Here is a 15,095-nt window from a genome sequence, read left to right as displayed (position 1 = left end):
CACAAACAACACTTCTTTTAGCTTCCCTTGCCTTTCTTTCTTATGCCATAAGTCTTACAATGTGCTATTTCCTGAATTCTTGTGGTATTGCTCTTTTTTTTGTTTTGAAACCTTCTTCCAAGATTTCTTTTAATTTTTTCTTGAATAATTTCCAATTTTGAAAGTAGATTTTTTGTTCCTGCTTTGTTTAAATCTTACTTAATTTTATCACATATATGCTTTTTGTTTTTCTTTCTAGATAAAGATGAAGGATTTTCTTATCACTATCCTTAAAAAAATATTGCCAAAAAATAGCATTCTCCTCTTGCACATTATTTCTGTTATTTGTTTAAATGTTTGGTATAGCATTTTGTGAGAATTTTTGCTTTAAGAAAAACATATGTATAATATATATATGTTATAATGTTATATATATGTTTTTTCTTAAAGCAAAAATTCTCTTTTACATATATTAGGTAAGACAAATTTAGTACATGTACTTAATATTATTGTACGTAATTTTATTTGAAATAAAATCAACTTTACCTGTAGTAACATTGCAAAAGGTCTTAACCATAATTGCAGGCTAAATATTCTTATGTCAATATAAATGCTAAGTCAAACTATATTAATCAATTGATTTTTGCAAATTACTGAAGTTAATTTTTTTGAAATTACTTTGCATTTGGGTAAGTTATTGCATACTTGTAATTTTGGCTTTATTAAACTGTTAACAAATCTATCCTTTAGTTGTTAGATTAAAAAATAAGCAATTTATAACATAATGTAATAAATTGTATTATCATCCTAATGGTTGAGGTAAAAATTGAAAAACTTACATACCATAGAATATCCTGAAGTTTATAAGCTCTATATTGAAAAATTGTTTTTCATAATACATTTATAATCTCATACAAAGGAATTTATAATCTCTATTCTGCAAAAATTATACGTAAATTTGGTTTATTATGGAATGGAGTATTAAAAATTTCCTCTTGTTTGGTAATGATAGCAAGTTTTGAGAAATTAGTTTTGTGTTTTTAAATAACTATTATGTGTTTGATCATTTTCAGATTGCATAATGCATGAGCCAAGACATTTATGGTCAATAGTTGGACCATCAAAAGTATTAACTAAAAATGATGAGTGTAACAGTATTATTAGATGTGATTCGGATATAAAGAATTGTTTAGCAACCACCTCTAAAAACACCAAAGCAAATTCACATAATAAGTTACAAAATTATAAGTTGTTTAATTCCTTCACCGCTAAAGAAAACAGTTCTTCTGAAAGTTATAATTTAGAATCTGCTAATAATGATGAAATACATCTAATTAATGATAATATTAAGGAGTTAAGTATTTTAGAAGATAATATGAGCAATCTATTGAATAGAGTTTTAAAAAATTTTGAAAATACGTTTAATGAATTCAATCAAGTTTGTGTTTTAGAAAAAAATGTTGAAATTTCCGATTGTTTAGAAAAATATATGGTTGCTGTATCAAAAACTGTAATACCTAATGATATTTATTGTTTATCTACTGATTTATTGAATGATATTACTGTTGATGATATTAATAATTTTAATATTAATGATATTCTGAACGTAAATTTAAAAAAGGATAAGATTAATTATGTAAACAAAGAAAACACCAATTGTGATTCAAAAACTGAACGGTTTTCTCCAGTTGATTTTGTATATGAAACGACTCCATTAAATATAATAGGAAATTTACAAGAATCATCTGATTCGGTTTCAGAGGTAGAATTTGTTGATATCGATGATCTCTTAGATGTAGTTTCAGTTAAAAATAGTAAAAATGTGAATACAGATTTTAAATCTTTACCTGTGGTTTCACAATCTAATATTACTAAAACAGGTATACCTAACTGTAATTATAGTAGTATAAATTCAAAGAATCCTTCAGTTTTAGTGAGCAGCAGTAAACAGACTTCTGTAACTGAATTTATTAACAAGAAATCAAATAATAATGCCGGTTGGGATAAAGAATTTGTAGGGATAGATGATCTCATGAACACATTTGGAAATGATGATTTTAATAATCAGAATATTAATGATAAAGTTACACAACCTAAAAGTATCTATGAAAATCACTATTTTAGTTATAATAACGAAAACAGAATTGATGTTCCTAATAATTATGCAATTTCTACTGAAATGAAAAAGTTGGAATCAAATGAAGTGTGTTGTAATAAAGATTTTGTTGATATAGATGATATTTTGAAAAGTAATTCTTGTAATAAAAATGATAATGAAGTGGATTTAGCGTTGTTAAAGAAACCATTAACAAAAAATAATAATGAAGAATGCTTACAAAAAAAAGATTCTAATATCCAGAATAGTAAAACTATCAATAATGTTAATAACACATTTTCAAAAATTAATGAAAATAAAATTGATAAAGAGTTAAAAACAGAAACTGACAACATTGATAATGATACTGATAGTTCTCTTTGTAGTTTGCCTTATATTCTAGGAACACCCAAGAAACAAACTTTTTCTACCAGTTTATTAAATCAGACATCAGATACATTAAATGAAGTTATAAATGAATTTGAAAAATGTTCACCCATTCTTTCTGGTAGTATTAGTAAAAAAAATGAAATTCATATTTCGAAAAATAATTTACAAACAGATTCTAATAATTTAAATTTTTCTACATCTCCAATTTTAACTGGAAGGTATACTTCTGTTGTTTCACAAATAAAGTGCTCTACACCGATTGTAGGAAAGAAGAAAAAACATTTTAAAATTTCAAAATTTAAGGAAACTGTTGATCAAAGTGGAAATGATAATATTTTTCAGTGTAATGAAAAAAAATTAAATGCATCTTTTGAAGATTTAAATAAATCTAAAAAAAAATTATTTAGAAATGATAATTTAAGTTCCAGTGACTGTTCAGATTATAATGAACCATGGACGTTGGAGACATTACTTAAAGATATAACAGCACATAAAAATGATAATGTTTTACCGTGCAAATCATTATCCTATTATTTAAATGGTGATAGCATGTACACTATTACACAGTTGGTTGAAAAAGCTGAAGAACTAGAAAATAATAATAATAAAAGCAATAAGATTAATCATGAAAAACAGTCAAATATGATGCAAGTGTACAATAAAGATGATACTAGTAACCGTAATAAAACTACTTGTGTATTCGAAAATATTAAGAAATCTAATGATGTTATCCTTAGAAATGAAAAAGAAATTATAAAAAATACCAAATTGGATCGAGATGTTGAATATCCTCAAACAAAACAATCAATTCCAAAACAGAGAACTTCTGATTACATGTTATGGGATAGTAGCGAAGATGATATTTTTGCAAATATACCTCCAACACATGTATCTGATGAAAAAATTACTCTTGACAACTATATAAATAATATTTCAATTTCAGGAACCAGTCAGCTGAATATTAATGCATCAAATGAGAAGAATAGTGAGCAAATAAATCAGCTTATTGCTTTGACTGCAGTAGAAAGTGATAGTAGTTTAAAAATTCTGAACACAGAAAACTGTTTAAGAAGTTCTAATTCAAACACTGATAAAAATTTAAATGATTATTTATCACCATTATTTTCCATAAATAGTAATAAAAATGATTGCATGAAAATTTTTCCTAATTGTGATTCCAAAAATTATAGAAGTGGATCAAATTTAAATTTAAGTATGAAAAAAAAATCTGAATTATTGATCTCAAAATATGATAAAAAAATTAATGATAGTTTAAATCAAGATAATAAATTTTTGTCATCCAATAAATTGGTTGTTAAAAAAGATGATTCATTTACTAGTGAATACCATGAAACAATTAAAAGTAATTTTTGTCTCTCAAGTACAAAATTTTTTAATAAAAACACTGGTATATGTGAATTACCAAACAAAAGTATTACATCAGAAGGTAGCTATTCAAAAACACATTCTAGTAGTAAGAGTGTGATTAGATCAGATTCTACTGATAGTGATTCAGATATATTTATTCAAACAAAGAAAGTAAGAAAAAGATTAGAATCATCTTTCAGTGATATATCAAGAGAAAGGAAACTTAAGAAGGTAAGAATATTTATAAAACATTCATTGAAGAATGATAATTATACTTACAGACAAAATTACATTCTAGATAGAAAAAGTAAATAGGTAATTGTGGCTGTTCTAAGTTATAGTTACCAAACTAAAACTACCTTTCTCTCAGTTGTGGATGTAGTTTTGATTTTTTGTTAAGAGATTTTTTTGTCCTTGCTGATGATAAAAAATGTTGTGTATAATTTTGGTTTAATGTAAAACACTACTTCTTTAGATCTGAAAACAATTTCCATTTTAGTGGTTTTGTGCAAATAATATAAAAAGAAAGATAAAGAGAATAAATTAACACCTGTTATTTGGTAAAATGACAATCTAAATTGCTACAGTAAGGAAAGAGACAAAGTCATTGATTCCAGAGCTATGTCTGCTATTCTAAAGTTTTTTTTGTGATTAATTAATTTACCACAAACACCTGATCTCAAAGCTTGTGTGTAAGAATATGAAAATGGAAACAGTTTGGATTAATAGAATTATAATTCAGTGAGAATTACATCTACGCTGAGAGGATCAATTCATCAATTAGAAAAGTTTCTAAAATATATTTTTTTTAGTTTTGTAGTCCAGATGTTAAAAAAATTGACTGATGTCAATTGAAGCTGTTAAAAAATTTACTTAATTTTTTTTAAATTTATATCATGAAGGATGACTCAATGAACTTTTATTTATTTTTTTATAGGATGATGATTTTTTTAAAAGTATGAGAAAATCCCAGAGCAGTGCTGGGAATTAAGCTCAGAATCATTTGAGTGAAGAGCTAGCTAGTATGCTGGCCACTACATATCTACTTGATGACAAGTTAATGTAGTTGATTTTAAGTGAAAACTTTGTTAAGATGATGTCAGGACTCATTGCTATGTTCAGTAACGGTTATAAGGGTACTTTATTTCAAACAAATACCACCCTTAATGTAAAGCTGTTGCTGCAAAAAAGATGTGCTAAAAGGTTATTAAAATAAATAAAAAGAAAGGAATGCTGAAGAATCACAAAAAATGAGAATCTACATCTAGTTGTAGATTTTGGCTTAAATAATCATGTGATTTGATTAAACAGTCATCATCACTAGATATAAACAAACAGATTAAACAGAACAGAACCACTGATATTTATAGCATATTTTAAAAATATAATTCCCTTCCCACCCTGGATTACTGTGAAATGTTTTTTATATTATATGAAAGAAAATGTAACTATTACATAGTGAAGAAATTTAATAGATATTGTGTTCCTATCCTATATGTATATACATACATATATATATTTTCTTTTTTTTTCTAAAATTGATCCTTTTGGAAATCATATTCCTCTGCATTATACAAATTATATTAATCCAATAAACTGAAATAAAATAGGATTACACCTACCTTATTCCATAATCCAAGCAAGAGCACATTCGTGACTATCTCGCATCATCAGTTGCTCTATTATTTTTCAAATCTTTTGTTGCAAATTACACATTAAAATTAAAATTGAGATTTAAAATTGTTAAAAGATCCTTTTCCAATTAAATCAAAACAGAAATAGAACTGAATTTTTTTTTATATTCAATTATTTTAAATTATAAGTTAAAATTAAAAATTGCATACACAAAATATGAAGTCATTGATAAAAAAAATTAAATTAAAAAGTCAAAATTAAAATAGAAATCCATGTAGACTAGCTAGCCAAAGTTATGAGACAGTCACATAACTTTGGCTAGCTAGTCTACATGGATTTCTATTTTACTTTTATTATTAATTTTAATTTTGACTTTTAATTAAATTGGATGTTTCCTTAATTGCAGTAGTAAGCTCTCTTTGAGAGCTTTACAACAATATATCATAAGTGGTACTTATTTTCATTGGTTCCAGAGTTATAGTCAAATGAAATTTTAATTAATGAAGTATGTGGATCTTATAAGGGGAAGGCACATCGGTTTGAATCAGATTTCATCTCTTTTTTTTTTAGTTTAAATATATTTATTTATTAATAATTATTTATCTGAGATTGTAAAAAAAAATTACGATAAATAATAATTTGATAATAACAATAAAAAGAAAATTATGAAAAAATATCACAAGTTATTAATGAAATAAAATTTTATGTACTTTTTATTTAAAAAAAAAAATGTATATATGTAATTTAATAGGTGTACAAGGAAGTCATGTGTCGTTCACATCAGATTTTTTCACTAATACCAGAACAGAGAAATAAATCAAAAATAGTAATAGTTACTTAAAAGTTTAAGGCCAGGATTTAGACTTGCAAAAAAAATAGGTAAAATATATATTTTCAAATTAAAGAGTTAAATTACCTTTTTACATAAATGCTGTTCAAAAATTGAAAGAAAAAGTCAAAATCACAATTTGTGATATCTTTCATGGTCAGTATGAAAATTATTTGCAATATTCATATTTTATAATGCTAGCTTTAGAAAAGCATTTGCTATATTTAGATCCAGCTTTGTATTAAAAGTTAATAGTAATGAAAAAAATTTTGATTTTATTATTTTTTTTACTGTATATTACTACAAACATTAAAACTATGTAATTGTACCATAAGCATTAAAACATTTTGTTTGTTTTTTTTCAGTCAAACAGAGAAATAAAGCATGTATTTATTGATAGAGAAGCAGAAGTTTCAGGAGAAACATCATCTGGAGCAGAAACAAGTGGGTTGGATACTTTAGATGATAGTTTTATTGATGATTTTAGTCAAAAACCTGAGGTTAGCATGTATAAAAAGTATGCTGAAGCTGTCAAGTTAGTATTAATTTATATTTGCCATTTTAAATTACTATAATAGTGATATAAATTTGTTTAAAAATCTGTCTGTATGTAACAAATATTGAAATGGTTATAAAAATAAAATTCTACCTAAATTGTCATTATAGGAGAAAAATATTAAGAATTTAAATAAACCAAGCAAGAATTGCTGTAATATATATGTACATTCAACAATTCATCATTTTAACTTTGCACCAAGCTTATTGTGCATGTCCTATATTACATTCAGTTAGTATTTCTAGTACCTAGCAAATGAACTCGAAATGTCTCAACGGTTTGTCATTCCATCCCACAATTAACAGTTTGAAATTTTACATGAAAGCTCATGTCAGAAATTTTTTTTAAAAAGTAAATTTTTATTTGTGGTATGAGTTTGATAGTGCTACTTGTCCATATATCAGGTTGTATGGGTGTACTGTCTGTGAACTGTGTTAATTATTATTTATGTGGTTGGAGAATATATTGGGCAGAACATCATAGAACTACTGTGGAATACTTTTTTATCACATAAATAGATCAGAAAAAACCACAAAATAAATTCTGTATTTAAATAAAATAATTATTCTAAATATAAAGTAATTTTATCATTTCTTATAAAGTATGTAAAAAAATAGTTAAAAAATGTAAAAAACTAAATGAAGGAGAGAGAGGTTTGCTTTTACACTGGTTACAGTAATTTGGGTTTTCCTTTATTTTCTAAATAGTTATTTTAATGACACAGTAACTTTTATTAGTAGTAACTTTTATTACGTAACAGTATTTTATTGAATTAAAGCAGTTAATTCATTCAGTAAGTAATATAATAGTTAACCCATTATCTATTGACATCTAGTGATTTCTGACATGAAACGTCTTTAAAATCACACCAAAATATACAGCTACCAGAACAGAAATTTGTAGTGTAACGAAAAGGTCTATATTGTCCTGCCTTAATATCCTTTGAGTTCACATCACTGGCAAGCGGGTTGGCGGGGAAGGGCCACAGTGCAGATTGACAAAAACCAGCACTCTTGCTCATTTCAATTCAGTGTAGCTCATGACTTAGACATGATAGTGTGGTAATTTGTATGTAGATTTGTCGAGATAGATCAATTTAAGTTTTAATAAGTGGATTTTGGACAATATTTAAGTGTAAAATTTAAAGTAAACGTTTAAAAACATAAAAATTCAATATGTCAGCCTCAGCTCGCATAAAAGCTCGCCAGAAATATAAATTATGCACATTGTTGGAATGGGGAGTTTATGGACCACGCACAGGTACCCCAATGTCTGGTGCCAAGCGAGCGAGACTGTTTCAGGAGCATCACAAAGCTGGCACAACGCGAACACCTCTACAGCTACTGTACCCGAACTGATGGATATAACGAGTGATAATAACACCCATACATCTGTCGAAGACATCCCTGGGCTGATGGATATCAACATCAGTCAAACTGATGCAATGCAGAACCATTGCAGCAGGCAAACGCTCAAAATGGTATTTGAAAACATCAAATACCTTGCTACATGTTTTGTCTACCTTGCAACATTCGTGATCAACTTTGGTTCAACAGAGATTTAAAGCAGACGAAAGCTCGCAACATTCCTCTTCATACTAAATTCCCTGGCGAAAATGTAGCAGGATGTCGATTATGTAGTACCTCTAGCAAGTCAATTGTTGCCAATAAAATCTCAAAACTGATGCACTCAAATGGATTTTGATATCCCCTCCCTGAAGCTGGACGGCCTGCCATCGCTTGACCTGATCAGTGTTTGGTTGATTTCACTACGCTTACCCTTTATGCACATTCGATGTCTACGCTATGAAGGAATACAATTTTTCATTGAAGAATTTCAGTTTTGTTAAAAAAATACGATGGTTGCTCTCGCATTGAACTCTATAGATAAGTTGGTCAGTCGTTATCCAGTGTCTGTAACATTTCATGTTAAACCACCAGCCATGCACCCCAACACAATCCCACCCGATTTTTTTGAACTAGTCATTCTCATTTATATGGAAACTTCCCTAATATGGATAAAATTTGTTTGCAGTAAGTGTTGGGCAAAATTTTGTTGTGTTAATCAAGAAAATATCTATAATTGTAAATTCAGTAGGTTATTTACATCGGTTATAAAGATTAAGAGAACAGTAATAAAACTAGTGTAGAGTACTGTTATGATTAGTTCTGAAAAACGGACTGCAGGAATAAAAATTGTAATTTTCCTTGTTTTATTTTATACTCTGTATGACTAATTTGTTTATTTGTTGTGATCTGCATCACTTTCCGCCTAGACAATGATGTTATTTCAGTCAATTCATCATCCAGCATGATTCGTCATCAGTTGCTGTATATAGTGTTACTGTTTGTTACAGTATAGTACTGTATTTTTTATTGTAGTACATTTTCTCTACATATGTTTACTGTAAGTTGAATTTTGTGTATTTTATCAAAATCATTACAACAATTGTTACCGCAACTTAAAATATCTCAAAAACTTAACACTTGACAGTAAAAGAAAAGGTAGCAGCAGTTAATGTTAATGAAAAAACTCAGTTCTTGTGATATAGCAATACGCTTTAATATCGGGAAAACTCAGATAAGCGATATCTTAAAAAGCAAACTTTATATCCTAAAGTCATTGAATGGAAATGAAAGTCAGTTAAGCAAATGTGGATTTTCTAAAATATCAGGCCTAGTGGTTGACAGTTTGACTTAGGAATGGTTTTGCAGTTTCGACTTAGTTCAGACTAAAATAGACAAACAATCTACATAAAAATAAATTATGCATATCCGTATTTGGTTTTTTATTTTGATTTTTAATTATGTTTTGTAATGTATTTTCATTAATATTCTTGTATACTGTAGCGTCTTTGATTAATATTTTTGTAATATACATTGTTTTTATTCCATTTTAGTAAAATACAGTAATTTTATTCTCTTATTTTGTTGTGGGTCAAATATAAATGGAAGTAAGAATATTCTTAGCTTTTCATGCAAATGAAATGTTTCTTAGCTTTTCATGCAAATGAAATGTTTAAATACAAAGTAAAGGTTCAGCCCAACGTAAAAATAAAAAATTATGCAGCATCACATTTCTAATAACTTACTACAGTGAAGTAATAAGTAACATACATACTTATAAAAGTAATTTGTTATAAAATCTGGTATGATTTATAATTAGAAAAGTTTATATTTTTAAATTATTATCATCATTGATTGTTGTGGACAAAAACATAATTAAAAATTTTTGTTGTGAACAAAAATGTTCACAACATGAACATTGAACCTGTTCTAAGTTAAAAATTTATCTCTAGAGGTTGCTCTTTGAAAAATATAAAGCATATCGTGGAGTTATGGGCCAAGCCTTTTGTATAATTTTTGTTATTTCTTTTTATAATTGATTTATTTTTTCAAATTTTTTTAGTTTACCAAATGATGATAGTGCTTGTGTTTTTTTACAGAAATACAGACCGAGCAGTTGGAGGTTTTAAAATACCAATGCTTACTGACAGTGTTATGGAACGTGATGTTTATTCACAGGCAGCTCCAATAGTTCATGAATCCTATGTGAATGTAAGTTAAGAAGAGTTATATTTTATTAAACTACCATTAATTGTAGCCAACTAACTGTATCACTTCTAAATTGGGCAATTTTTTTTTTAATTCTTTCAAAAAATTTAAAGAAATTTGATTAAATTTTAAAACATACGATTTATACAATCTTGAATATCATTTACTTATATAAATATATAATTGTATTTAATGTTCCTCCTGAGTTAGAATAATTGGTATTTTTATAATTACGTATTAATTATAATATACGAGGGTAGAATGAAAGGTTCTGGGCCTGGATAAGAAAGCAATATTTTTGTGGTACATTTTAGTTTTCAGCATAGCTACCATTAAGGTTTATACAATTAGCCCAGCATTCCACAATAGCACTTATGCCAGTTCGGTACATCAGTTTATCCAAATCCTTAAAATAACCGTGTATGGTGGCAATAACTTCTTTATTGGTTGAAAATCTCTTTCCTCCAAGCCATTTTTTAGGTTAGGAAACAAGTGATAGTCACTGGGATACAGGGATCCAGATAAGTGAATATGGAGTAGTCAAATAGTAATGAGAAGAGCCGTGAATGATTCATTCCTTTGATTCGACTCTTCATACTGAATGAAAGAATCAAAAATCGACTGAATGAAAGAATCAAAAATCGGTTTGTGGGAGAAACTGATTCTGGTTACGATTCTCAACAATGAATTAGATAGGCGATAGGAAACCAAATCTTTCTCAGTTACGATTTTGATTTGATTCGATTCATAGCAATCTTTCTTAAGGAGTCGAATAAGAGTTGAAAAGTGAAGAATCTAAGACATTTAGTAGGTATGCATCAGGTGAGTTAAATAGGAGTATGAAGATAGATGAACCGCTAAACATGGGTGAAGAAGAGAAAGAAATCATGCGCATTAGAGTTTAGTAGTAGTGGTAATGGGGGCAAGAAACAGATTCGTTGAATCGGATGAACGATTCTTTTTTACGAATCCTTTTAGAATCGAATCGAAAAAAATCGATTCCTGAGAAAGAATCTTTTATCCCACTACTACAATCAAACCGTAATTTGATTTTTGCTATTGGAATTACTGAAGTGTGAACTGGAGTCTTGACAGAAAAACACTTTTTGTTTTTGTAAAATACGATTGTTTTTGCTGATGTGAATATTGTATCTATTAAGATTGAAGTTTTTGCAATATTGACATGATTATTTGTTGGCTTTCGTTGTATTATTGGTACTCTCAAAGACTATTGGTATTTATGTGGTGCCAAGGTTTTTATCTTAAGTCTCCAAAAGTTTATAAGTAATAACCAATTATAAGCAGTTTTCAACAATAATTCTCCATTAACATAAAACAAAGCGTGATTCTACTCATATTGTAAATTCCCAAAAGAAAGCATTAATGAACTAAAATAAAGTGATTTTTTGTTTTTAATATGAAAAAGTTTCAACTTGTTAAAATATTTTATGTTAATTGTGAGCAGTTATAATCCTTCAACATGTAACAAAGAACTGAAGTCACACTAAAGGAAATTTGATCTTGAAAGGAATAGAGCATAGTTTTTGTCTATTTATATTTGAGTTGATGTTGCAACTATACTTTTTACACCAGCATAAACTCAAGCAAGCCTATTTAGTCATGTAGAAAATGAGACACGAATAACCATGTTTACTAGAACAAACATCTTAGATGCTTCAGTTATATTGATATAACAAATCATCTTAGATGCTTCAGTTATATTGATATAACAAATAAGTTATTCAGTCGGTGATAAAATATATATACATAACACCTTCATCTTCTCCAGTTCCAAAAATTTTTGTAATCAATTTAATTACCAAAGAAAATTTGAAGTGAAATGTAATTATTAAAGGTCTGTGAACTTGGTGCTACTGTGTCAATGGCTTTTGTTTTGGTTAGCTCATATTCAAGTAACCTTGTACAACAGTCATTCTGCCTTCAACAGAAATATCCATTTTGACTAGTTTCGGCATGACGTTTGTATGAATGTATTTCGCATAACTAAAAAACAATTAGTTGTGCACCCTTTTGATTGCAATCAACTGGACCAAAAAAGACCAAAATTAAAAAAATTTGGATTTTGTACTTTTTTCTTATTGTAGTAATAAGCCCTTATTGAGAGCTTAGGTATCATAAGTGGTACTTATTTTCATTGGTTCCAGAGTGTAATAAGCCCTTATTGAGAGCTTAGGTATCATAAGTGGTACTTATTTTCATTGGTTCCAGAGTTATACCCACATAAAATTTTAATTAATGAAATATTTGGATCTTACGTAAAGGGAAGGCTGATCACACTTCTTTTTTTTTTTAATTTAAATATATTGATTTATTAATATTTATTAACCTCCGTAAAAAAAATTTTACAATAAATTATAATTCAATAATGAAGAATAAAAAAAAATATGAACACCACAAGTTATTGGTGAAATATTTCATTGGAAAGGAAAAAAATTTTTTAAATATGTATATGAAGTCGAACTTCATATACTGCATGGTTACGGGTCTGACATGTTTTCACTTACACCACATAACTACTTGAGCAGTGTGAAACAAAATTAATATTTAAATTAATATTAAATGCTGATATGGACACCATAAAATTGAATTGAGAATTGAGAATTGAATTGAATTGATTGAATTGAGAATTGTGTCCACCACAATGATATTGTGGTGGACACAATTCTCCACAATCCTTCAATTCAATAAAGTGAATTGTATCTCACTTTCAATATATAAGTTTTGCTGTATTTATTTAAACTTATATTTAAACATACATTAACAGTGAACACAATTGCATTGTGGTGGACACCACATTGCAAAACATTTTTTTATGGTGTCCATATCAGCATTTTATATTAATTTAAATACAGCAAAAGATGTGTATCATTTAATAGGCATACAAGGAAGTCATGTGGTGTCTACATCAGATTTTTTTTCTTTATAAAAAGTCATTCAAAATTCTTTTTTATTAAATTTTAGGATTCATTTTGTGTAAAAACATCCAACTCTGATGATAGTATTGATGAAATTTCATATTTAGAAAGAGCTGAACAGATGTTAGCTACAAAGATGAGAATAAAGAAGAAATTAAAAACAAATAAAAAGAAAAGAAAACGTTTAAAAGCTTCATCCGATAGTGATGAAACTGATTTTGAAGGAACTCGTTATGGTAAAAATGTAAGTAATAATGAAGATGACTGTCTGTCAGTAGTAAACCATAAATTTAAAAAAAGAAGAATAATATCATCAGATAGTGATTAGTTAGACTGATAAATTATTAGTTTATCTCTTTCTTGTTAAGATGCTATATTTATATTTATAAATTTGTAATTTTTGTATATACTTATTTATTTGTTTATAATCTGAAGTTTGTTATCTTTAATTAAAGAAAATATACTCTTTTATACTTTATATTAATTTATTTATAAGTTTAATAATGTTGAAAGTTTAAATTTTCTTTTACAATTTCATCTCTTTTCTACATATAACTGTACACCTTAATAAACATAGCAATTCAGAATATAAGGTCAGCAATTCAGAATATTTGAAAAATGATTATGTAAAAATTAGAAAAAATGTTATAAGTATGTTATTAAATGTTATTAAACTTATAAGATATTTTTTAATAAGTATAACTATATATGTTATATATAATTTCATCTCTTTTCTACATATAACTGTACACCTTAATAAACATAGCAATTCAGAATATAAGGTCAGCAATTCAGAATATTTGAAAAATGATTATGTAAAAATTAGAAAAAATGTTATAAGTATGTTATTAAACTTATAAGATATTTTTTAATAAGTATAACTATATATGTTATATATATTCCCATGTAGAGATGTTAGTAAATTATTATGAGTAAACAAAATTATCAATTTTATTTATGAATTAATTACCTATAAAATTGGTATCATAATCACATTAGGCTCAAATTAGTAACTGTGAGTAGTGTACATTTCAGTATACTAATAAAAAATGTAATGTACATTTATTACTATTGTGCTTATTTCATGAGTTTACTGAAAAACAAACTAACTCCTAACTTTCACCACTTCCTGGTAGAAGTAATTTTTATCTTAAATCATAAGCTGGCTAACAGTTATGAGAGTACTTTTTTGTACTTGATAGTTCCACAATATTTTTGAACAAAAAAAAAGGAGTGCTTTTTTCTATATTTATGTATGTATATAATTTTTCTATATTTATGTATGTATATAAAATGTGTATAAAATTGTAACGCTAGAGCTGATGTTGCCGAAACTCTTCTGGAATTTTACATCTAACAGCCATCTAATGGCTTAAGTGAGTAAAGTGGTTTCCACTCAGAAAATGATGCACAAGGAAAATTAATAATGAGCTTATATGTAATTCAAAAATTTATTTACAAAATGAAGAAAAAAATGAAAATAGCAAACCATAATTACTTTATATACATACATTAAATAACAACTCTATAAATATTATAAAATTACTTTAAATTTCCTTTATGATTGTTATTAAATAATAATTATATTTCTGCATAGAAAAATGAAGAAATGAATTATAAACACAATTTTATTTCAATTCAATATTAATGAATATAATATAACCTTAAATGGATTTAAAAACAATAAAATTAATTATTCCAGTATGTTTTTTCCTGTTTGATTCAAAATAATGTACATCAAAACAACATATAT

The 15,095-nt window shown here is 27.0% G+C and overlaps 1 protein-coding gene across 1 annotated transcript in view; it reads left to right on the top strand.

Moving 5' to 3' along the window:
• Positions 1–15,092, top strand: part of Fancm (FA complementation group M) — a 105,050-nt gene extending 89,958 nt beyond the window's left edge. The window contains exons 17-20 of the mRNA XM_075370707.1: positions 1,053–4,063; positions 6,662–6,831; positions 10,298–10,409; positions 13,389–15,092. Coding sequence (XP_075226822.1) covers positions 1,053–4,063; positions 6,662–6,831; positions 10,298–10,409; positions 13,389–13,670 — 3,575 coding nt within the window. The 3' untranslated portion in view covers positions 13,671–15,092. The remainder of the gene's footprint in view (positions 1–1,052; positions 4,064–6,661; positions 6,832–10,297; positions 10,410–13,388) is intronic.
• The last annotated feature ends 3 nt before the right edge of the window (positions 15,093–15,095 follow it).

Source organism: Lycorma delicatula, chromosome 7 (assembly GCF_047948215.1).
Source record: "Lycorma delicatula isolate Av1 chromosome 7, ASM4794821v1, whole genome shotgun sequence".
Classification (NCBI taxonomy): domain Eukaryota; kingdom Metazoa; phylum Arthropoda; class Insecta; order Hemiptera; family Fulgoridae; genus Lycorma; species Lycorma delicatula.
Note: the sequence above shows the minus strand (reverse complement) of the source record. Positions and strands in the feature narration are given on the sequence as shown.